Genomic DNA, 10763 nt, shown 5'->3' with positions numbered 1-10763 from the left:
GGATCTCTTAGTTTTTACAGATTTCACATTAATTCGATCACAAATTGAGTTGCCCCCTTGAAACAACTCAATTACTCTTTATTTATTTTTTTAATTTTTAATCTAATTTATATTATATTTTATTATTATTATTATTTAGTTAAAAATATGTTTTATTATTATTATTATTTTGTTATGTTATTATTATTATTATTATTTAATTAACTTTATGTTTAACACTTTATTCATTAAATTTTCCTCTATATCTCCCCTACATTTACCATACTTCCCCTACATTTACCATACTTGGTTGTCAACATTCACTCAGGATATAGATCTACTCTTAGCCCAATGATTTATATTAAAAATTTATATATTAATTATAAATTAATGTATTTTTAATTTCATCATTATTGTAAGAACAACTCTATAATGCAATATGAGGTAGATATAGCAACCACACAAAGAGATGTTGTAGCGTATCATTAAATAATAATAATAAAGTAATGATTAAAAGTAAAATTAATAATAAGAATAATAAGTAGATACAATTCAATTTATTATATGGAGTGTAAAGAGGAATTAAATTTGAGAACATTTCCTCATATTTTGTACTCAAAAACACAGTCACATGTTGAGATATTTAGAATGAATATGTCTTAGTATATATATAAGTTTGTATTCTGGAATTAAGATGGATTTATGTTGGGGTCTCAATAACATAATAATTTTATACTCTTTCTACCCTTTATTGTGAGAAATATATCTAAAACCTTTCATAATAATGAAATGTGAGATATATAATCCCTTTCATAATCAATATAAAATTGACAAGTAATGTTTATATAATGGGAAAAAAACACTCACAATTAAAAAAATGTGTGTAATTCCATTTATAGAATTGTCATATAATGCTTTTAAAAACAGAAACATATATTTCAATACCGATTACAAATAAATAAACAAACAATAAATAAATATTATAAATAAATATATTTCAATACCGATTACAAATAATTAAATAAACAATATCCATATTAAGTGATATATCAACTTTATTTTGTGTATAAAGGTGTTTTCTACCCTCTAAATGTGATAGCAAAAGTGTTTTGTACCATTAAATTGTGATAGAGATAAGTGCAATGGATATGTCTAATTAGTTGATGTTCAATATGGAGTTCACATGTTCTATTTCACCATTTAATTGTGATAGATATATTGTGATAAATGTGTGTAATTGTTGAAATGCTAAGTTGGCATATTATATCTATTATGTCAAAAACATAATTTTATCTATACAAAAACATTCTTAAAAGACATAGATACTTTACCTTTCTAGTTTTAAACTTGAACATCTGACGTGGTAAGAGAAAACACAACTCTAATTTTGAACCTAAATCTCTAAACTAGAACCTAAACTCTGACTTAGTAAGAGAAAACATATACTCTTACTTATTAAACCCAATCAAACCGTATAAAAACATCCAAATTATAAACTAATCAAACCTTATAAAAACATCCCAATTAGACATTAGATCTAGCCCTAGCCATCCAGGCTAAGGCAACGTAGCTGCTAGAAATATACCGACATAACTAGAATCAATTAGCTGCTAAAAATATATCAACATAACCAGAATCAAATCATCACATTATATGTATGTAGTATAAAATCAAGAAAAAGACGATAATTTTTCAAATTTAAAAACTTTGAAAAAAAAGATTCTCCTGTTGTCCTGGAAAATACTGTCATTCTTTTCAAACATCCATCCGTCAGATTTAACGTGATTAATCAGTGTTTAATGATATTGCTTGCCATGAATCCAAGCAATCCCAGCGTTTTGGAATATATTCTCTTATATTTACACAAAATATTTGAGACATCATTGCCAGAGTTTTCCCATCCAAGCACGGCTCTCTTTAAATGGGAATCTTCGTTTTCCACTTTCATAAGAAAGTCATTATATATTACATAGAGATTCAATTAATAAAAATAAGAAAAGCTATATTAAAGAGAGATTCAATAGAAAGTCGCTATATATTACATAGAGATTCAATTAATAAAAATAAGAAAAGCTATATTAAAGAGAGATTCAATTAATAAAAAATATGCAAACCGTTCTCAATTTCCTACTGAAAAGATGCAAAATCCATGGCAGTATCAACACAAAGGCACATATGCATGAACACTGCTTTTAAACCTGGAAAGCTAAAACTCCAGGAATTCAACTGAAGCGAATAATATAAATACATGCATCAGAAAATACACATCCAAAGATCAAACAAAGTATTGTTTGTATTTTGAAGTTTATTACTTTCTTGACCAAGAATACAATTTGCCTCATAGGTCCAAAACAAATTAAAGAAAAACTTGCACTTAAACATTTCTTTGGTAGATCTCATCTCAACAGGTTTAAGCTCTGGCCAGGCTTCAAAGTGGTGCTCATAAAATATCTGAAACACTTGAATATCCTGCTTATAATCCATCGAAATGACCCATCCAAACCATATTTACTGGAAGTCTTCGGATCATTATATCCCATGGTTTTTTCTCTCCCTTTTGTTGTACAACAATGTTCAAAGCAATACAAACCAATATAATCCAAACCACCATGGTTTTTTCTCTCCCTTTCGCAGTACAACAATGTTCAAAGCAATACACACCAATATAATCTAAACCTGTTTACTCTAGAATATTTATGAAACGCAGATGACTCTATCTGGCCTCGAAGGTGCCACTAACACATGTTTTATTGGCATTCATTCGCTCAAACCATTGTTCGGACATGATAAACACTCTGGACAGCTCCCCTGCAACATAACTTGTATCAGGTCTCTTTCCGGGGTCCAGATCCACATAGGAAGTAACAAGCCTCGCTACCCTCTCTCCGCAATCTACAGGCAAGGAGCCCCTGAGTCGAGGATCCATCCATCTCCTCAGCCTCCCTGCAAAATTATCGTCGGCCTCTGAAATAACAATATTTAGGCTCTGTATAAGCCCTATTCTCCTAATACCGCGACCGCCCTCATTCGCCACATACCTTATCGGTTCGTGCCCAGACAGGAGCTCCAGCAACACAACACCCAAGGCAAACACATCCGCTTTCTGTGACACGATGCCACTGTTGATGTATTTCGATGCCATGTAGCCCTGTGTTCCGGTTATCTTCACGCTGGAACGTTGAGGCAAAACCCTGACCCCTTCTGTGTCATATACCCCAGCAAGATAAGAGGCGCCCAAATGGCAGATTCGCGCTCTGTAACTAGGCTCCATGACGAGAATGCTGCTAGACTTTATGTAATTATGGACGTACTTGATATTGGTGTCGTGGTGCATAACTCTTTGCGGGAAATGCAGGAATGGAGGACTTGCGTAGTGATTTTTTGAGTGAATCGATTTGCAGGAACCTCAGCAGCCTTCTCCTTTCCTTTGGCGATATCGAGCTTTGTGAGGGTCGCGTGACCTCCAGAAGCGGGCGCTCTCCGGCATCTTTATTCAGATTCTGCAAATCCTACCTCCACTGATTCCTGTCAGACGTCGACTTTAATGCTTAGGGTGGCGAAGCTGGGCGGAGGTCGCGGAGGGTGGCGGAGAGCGAAGGAATTGCCGGCAGCCAGAGCCGGACTTTTTTCCGAGCGGTGACGGAAACCAGACAATTCCTCCGCCTTGTTAGACTACTCCAAATTTATTTGGTTGTGGATGTTTGCCGTAATAGTTGAATCAATTTAGTTTCTAAATAGATCAAAATGCGAAATTGGTTTTACTTCGGGATTGAAACAATGCTAAATTAGTCAATGTTTATAGTAGGGTTGCTAGCAGTTTAGAGTGAGTTGAAGTTATTTTGTTTTAAATTTTTAATTTATGTTGGTAGAAGTTGAATTTATATTTAGCTAGTAATATTAGATTAAGAATAAAGTAGCTATATAAATTAAATGGTTAGTAATAATTATAAATATTAATTAAATGATTGGTAATAGTTATAAACATTAATTAAGAATAAGCATTAAAACAAACTTTTCATTATATAAAAATTAATAAAACTATAAAAATTAACTAAATTATAACTTTATTTTTAATTATTGTTATTATTATTAACTATAAAAATAATTAAGGTATAAGTTAAATATATATACACATTTAAAAGAAACATAGAATAAGATTCCTAACCATGCAGATTTACAGTCACTTTATCATTAAGATTCTTAATCTGTGAATAAGTTTTGCTACAATAGCATGGGACAATACTATGACTTATTAATGCCACACGTCCAAAAATACATAACTCACTTGACATGACACTTCTTCATATGATTTTTTTTAATTTTAATTAATTTAGTCAAAAGGACATAATTGATTTGGAGATAAATCTTTTTGATTTGTGTATATTATTATGAATATTCTATGAAAGTTGAATCTCTAATATTTTTTAATAATTGAGTTGAGAGACTCATTCTACAGGGAAATGTGAAGGCTTTGTATAAGTATGTCTATCCCTCTTAAAATAGAAATAAAATATTGTGTAAATAGAAAAACAATGTCCACATACAAAAAAAAAAAAAAAGAGGAAAAAAAATGTTATGTAATCTCTATAACATTCAAAAATACAACTTAAACAATAAAAAAATACATTTTTTTTTGCACTCTAAAATAAGTTTGTACTTGAAGAAATTTGATCCCTATTGACTCATGTTAGATCTACGATTAAGATGGATTTGCACTGATTAAATTAAAATTATAAAAAATTTACTAAAAAACATACCCTATCAACATGTGTGTGTGTATATATATATATATATTTGTGTTTTTTTTTTAATTTATTAAATACAAAAATATAAATTTATTATTAAAATAAATGAAGACTCATTAAAAAAATAAAAAAAAATTATATATATATATATATATATATAATTCACCACGTTATGATAAGTTTTCACACCTGTTACAGCCTTCCAAAATCTTCTATATTGATATGTGATATGAAAAGAAAATTTCAATAAATGCATTTTCAGCCTAAAATATTATCATCTAATAAATAAAATTCTACATACAATGACAACCCTTATCCCGATTGCAGATTCGTTCAATTACAACCCTTATCCAGATTGCAGATTCGTTCAACCTGCTGACATGTCTGTTCGGACCCACTTGTTTATCTCCGTTTAAATTGACGGACGTTAATGTTGATTACGAATGTATTTATCACCGGAAAATAGTGCAGCCCAAACCTATCCCTTAACGAACTTATCCCTTACAAAATTCAATATTGACACAATTGCATGCATACATGAACAATTCATAATGAATCATTTACATCATACTTTAAAAAAATTGCCAAAGAGTTCTAATGTCATTAAACATGGATAGAATCAAAAGAAAGAGTTGTATTAGAGATCTTGAATCAAAGGAGCATTTTGGATACAATCCTCAAATATTCTATGGTAAACATCATGAATATAAAATTGTACAAGAAATAAAAAAAATATAGCACAAAGGGATCTCATGGTTCTTAATATAGTTAAAATATATCTATTTATGTAAAATTACCAATCATGGCGAGAATCTACTAAACCTACATATTACTACCTCAAATTTAGGTAATAAATTGAATTCATTTACCCTCCACCACTTGACCTTCAAAGTTAGCATTTCATCCAATTTCTTAGCAATATACGAGCTTCACACAACAAGGATTATCGCTAATGAAAGAAGACATAACCCAAAACCACCCTCCTTGTAGATTCATAATCATATAGTGTGATCCTTGTAGATTTCATAATCATATAGTGTGATTAGGTCCTCCAACTACTTACCCTCATATTGTAGGCATTGAGATGTTAAGATAACCACTTTGGCTTGGTGTTCATTCTTGAAGGAAATAATAAAATTCAAAGAATTTACTAGAATGATAATGGATTTCTCCACAATAGTTCTCACAAATATTTGATAACCCTACTTGTAATAATGAATTAAATTAAAAGGTGTGGGATTTCCCACTTAAGCTCTCGAATATGCTTGAATCACCTAGAGACATTTAGATCTTCCCAAAAGTAGTTAAATCTAACCATATTTTCTTAAATCAATTCAAGAAAACATGAAGTTGTACTAGATGACACATATTTGCTAGAATCTAATTACTTCACATAAAACATATGTTGATAGAAATCTCACTACACACTTTGATCTTTGCCGATTGGAATACATCAATCATGGTTGCCTGTATTATAGACTAGAAGATGAGATATAAAGAATACCAAACCTTGCCTTTCTATATCATATGGGGAATTTGGAAATGCAAGAATATGTTTGTTTTTGAGAATTTTTCATTGGACATCAATTAAACCAGTATTAATATATTTTCATACTTCAATAAGACTTGTCCTTGGGTATTCAAGGGTTTGAAGAGATGCATTAAATAGGTGGAGTTTTGGCATTGATACCCAGTGAGGTTTTTTTACGGGGCTGCAAATAAGAACATTTATGGGAGTGGTGCATATATAGTTATTAAGCTTGGACAATACTATAATTTCTACTGGTTCAATGGGATGGGCACCAACTCGAGGGTAGAGATCATTGCACTATGGGGTATATTATATTGTGCAAAATGGTTATCCATAGAGGTAATAGATGTATTTGGTGACATAATGCAATTATTGAGTGGGTTGCAGACAAGATTTCCTTTGATCCTCCCATACTTGATTAAAAATATGTTTGTACTATTTGATGGGATGACTTTTACTCATATATTCTGGGAACAAAATAGGACTGCAAATGCATTATCAAAATTTGGCCATCGATATCTTCCTGGAGAGATCATCTACATTGCATATAACAATCATTATTATCTTGGGTCAGGGATAATCTTCTATACATGATATAGCATGGGATTTTTTTGTTTATTGTCATCAATGTTTCTAGCAATAATATACTTGTTGCGGTCATATGTAGATATGATATTTCTATTTAAAAGATGTAGTTGTTTTTGGATGATTTTTTATAGATGTCATATGGGATACATTGGGCATATTGTTAAATAGGGGTATCTTTGGTGATTAATGCAAGAATGATGATAAATATTAATATATGTAAACAGACTTATTAATAGAAAGTATGTTGATTTTTTCCTTCTAAAGAAGAAGAAGAAGAAGAAGCAAACTACACACTCCAAAATGAAGACTCTCTACTAATTCTTAACAAAAATTACAAGATACTTCAATGACATGAAAGTGAAAATTTTCCAAAATAATAATTGAAACATTTATAACGAATTCCTCACCTATAAATCCTTCATCACTAAGTGCACATAAAATGAAAATAGAAATGTGTATCCCTCTTCAATTTCTCTAATAATATCACCCTAAGATTTGAATAATGTAACAATAAAATTTCCCTTTTCCCATCTCTAGAATGTAGTAACACATTAAGAGCAAGGTAGTTGAGTTCTATAGAGAAAAAAGACCATTGTAATGTTGTAAAACCTTTACACCTTACCCATAACAAAATCTTTCCTCAAGACCCATGACAAAATCTTTCCTCAAGACCTTATCACAATATATTTTAATAATTACTTTTTCAATGAGGAGAGAATATATATATGTGTGTGTGTGCTTTTATTTAATAACATAAATATTATAATGAATAGATACACAATTTCATTATTATTTTATTTTTTTTTGTATTAAGTTTTTTTAATTTATTAGGGATCTATTAGAATTGAAAATATGAGTCATATAGTTTGCATAATCTATGTGTCTTACAATTTTTAAGTTTTTAAGGTACTAATCAATTTATGCATTCAAAATACAATTTGAATAATTAAAAATTACATTCTCATTTAAAATATATATTAATAAATTAAAAAGGAAAAAATACTAAAAACATAATAAAATAAATTTTGAATTATATTTATTTTAATGTTAAACAAAACCTTTATAATTCATATATATTTAAGAAAAAAAAAAATATTATAAAAAATAAGTATAATTTCTATTTATACATCAAATAAAATAAAATAAAAATTACATTAACATTTATATTAATTTCATGCATTTTCAAACCTAAATACTTTTAATTACAATAATTTTAAATTACTTAAACAAATATTCAAATTTGTCATATTCACACTCAGATTCAAAATCTTAAACAAAATTCTAAACAAAAAACGACTTTACAAATAACAAAAAGGTAGGTGATAAGAACCCTTACCCTTACAGCAATATGATGCATCTCAACCAGCCTAGATCCATCTTACCCTAGGATCTATCAAGCACCAAGAGGGATCAAATATCTCGAGGTGAAAACCTCTTTTTTTAGTGCACAATTTGAGGAAAGGTTTGCACCTCGAGAGATTTGATCCCTCTTGGCGCTTGATAGATTTGGGGTTAAGGTGGATCTAGGTTAGTTTCAATTGTGCGTGATCACAACAATTTTTATTTTATCTCTTTCTTTAATGTTACTTTGAATGCAAAGTGACAATGTAATAGCGTTGAATGATAGAAAATGTGGATAATAAAAATATAGTCAACATATTTCCTTCTACGATTTTTATTGCCACACCTATTAGTTTTGCCATCTTTTCATATCGATCATATGAAAAGGGTGGTTGAAATTATAGACCATTCAAATCTTTAAGTCAAGATATTGTAGTAAACATCATACCTTGTCTCTCTTGCTCTCTAATATTAATAGTAGCTTTTTCCAAGGTCAATCATTGTGACTTATGGAGTGTTAAACCCCAAATAATTTTCAATGGTAGTTGTTTTCTATTACCTCATTTGAATGCAAAGTGACTAACAATGTTGAATGATAGAAAATGAGAATAATAAGAATGTAGTCAATTATGAATAGTTTATAGTTACACAAAGCAAACATTTCAAGTAAGATGAAAATTGAAGTATTTATTTATGGTTGAATTATTGTAACATAGATGTCAATGCATGTCATCAATATTTTTTTGTGCTTACATTGAAATCAATGCATCTATTTAAATGAAAAACCAAAATATTCATAAGATGGAAGAGTTTGTCTCTCTTTCTCTCCATATCTCTCTCTGCCCCTATCGTCTATATCTATATCTCCAAACATATTTCCTTCTCTGTCTCTCTATCTCACTCCCCAAATACATATTCTCTCTCTCTCCATATCTATCTATCTCTCCCTCTCTCCCTCTCCTTGTCTCTCTCTTATTCCCTCTCTCCACTCTCCATATATATCTCTATCTCCCTTTGTCTGTCCTTATTTGTCTCTCTATCCCATCCCTCAAACATACACACTCTCTCTCCATATATATTTATCTCTCTCTCTTCCGCTTCACTCAATCTCTCTCTCCTTCTCTCTCTCTCTCTTACCTTCCACTCTCTTCTCTCTCTCTCTCTTACCTTCCACTCTCTTCTCTCCCTCACTCTCTCTCCATCTCTCCCTTGTAATTCATGCTCTCTCCCCACCTTTCTCTCTCTATGTCTTTCTTCTTCCCTCCCTCCCCCCTTCTCTTATCAAATAGGATCAAGAATAAACATCTACATTGAAATCAATGCATCTATTTTAGTGAAAAACCAAAATATTCATAAGATGAAAGAGTTTGTCTCCCTCCATGCTCTCTCTGTATCTCTCTTCTTCCCTCTCTCTCCTCCCGTTGGCTATATTTATATCTCCCTCCATATTTCCTTCTTTGTCTCTCTATCTCACCTCCCAAAACACACATGCTCTCTCTCTGCATATCTATATATGTCGTTCTCCTTTCCTTCATCGATCTCTAATCAAATAGGATTAGGAATCTACATCTACATTAAAATCAATGCATCTATTTTATTGAAAAACCAAAATATTCATTAGACAAAAGAGTTTGCCTCTGTCCCTATCACTATCTCTCTCCTCGTCCCTCTCTCCCCCCACCGTCTATAACTATATCTCCCTCCATTTCTTCTTCTTTTTCTCTCTATCTCACTCCCCCAACACACACACACACACACACACTCCATATCTATATATATATCTCTCCCTTCCTCTTCCTTTCCCTCTCTCTTCCCCTTCTCTCTCTGTCTCTCTCTTCCCTCCCTCTCTCCTCTCTCCCTCACTCTCTCTCCATCTCTCCCTCGTAACTCCCTCTCTCTCTCTCTATCCACCTTTCTCTCTATGTCTTTATTCTTCCCTCCCCCTCTCTTCCCCTCCAACTTTATCTCTGTCTCCCTCCCTCTCTCCTTCTCTCTTTATTAAACTTCATATTCATACCTTATATTATATTATATTAAAATTCATTATCCTAATATATTAATATATAATATACATGAATATTAAATTTATGACATATATATCCTAATACATTAATATATTTTATAATATATCAAATTTAATATTATTTTAAAGTTAATTAAATCATATTACAAAATACTAAGATACTATTTCACTTATATAGATAACAAAATTACCTTTTTCAACCATAAATATTTCACTTACACTAAAATAGTAATAAATTGGAGTATCTAAGTAATGATCTATAAATTGAAGTATCTAAGTAATGATCTATATGGTTATTTTCATTTTTATTTAGGCAGATATTCATTTGTATTAAGTAAATATTTTATTTTAATGGACACTTGTTAACTCCACATTGAGCACGGACGAAATTACACATCACCCTCATACTAGGTTGTAGAATGCATCTCTTACCGCAATAAAAGGTTATGCATTTATTAAAATTTATATTAATTTATTGACTTTTTAAACTTAAATATTTTGAGTTACAAAAGTTTTAAGAACAATTTTAAATTACTTCAATAAATATTTGTATCTT

General features: G+C 30.6%; 1 protein-coding gene across 1 annotated transcript; it reads right to left on the bottom strand.

Annotated features, from left to right (window-relative positions):
- Positions 1 to 2692: 2692 nt before the first annotated feature.
- Positions 2693 to 3313, bottom strand: LOC149222783 (lysM domain receptor-like kinase 3). Its single transcript, XM_089387676.1, has one exon. The coding sequence runs from the start codon at positions 3311 to 3313 to the stop codon at positions 2693 to 2695; it is 621 nt and encodes a 206-aa protein (XP_089243802.1).
- Between the last annotated feature and the right edge of the window lie 7450 nt (positions 3314 to 10763).

Source organism: Pinus tabuliformis, chromosome Q (assembly GCF_031772625.1).
Source record: "Pinus tabuliformis cultivar Carrire ecotype Pingquan chromosome Q, CPIR1, whole genome shotgun sequence".
NCBI lineage: Eukaryota > Viridiplantae > Streptophyta > Pinopsida > Pinales > Pinaceae > Pinus > Pinus tabuliformis.
This window is presented reverse-complemented; position numbering and strand designations above follow the sequence as displayed.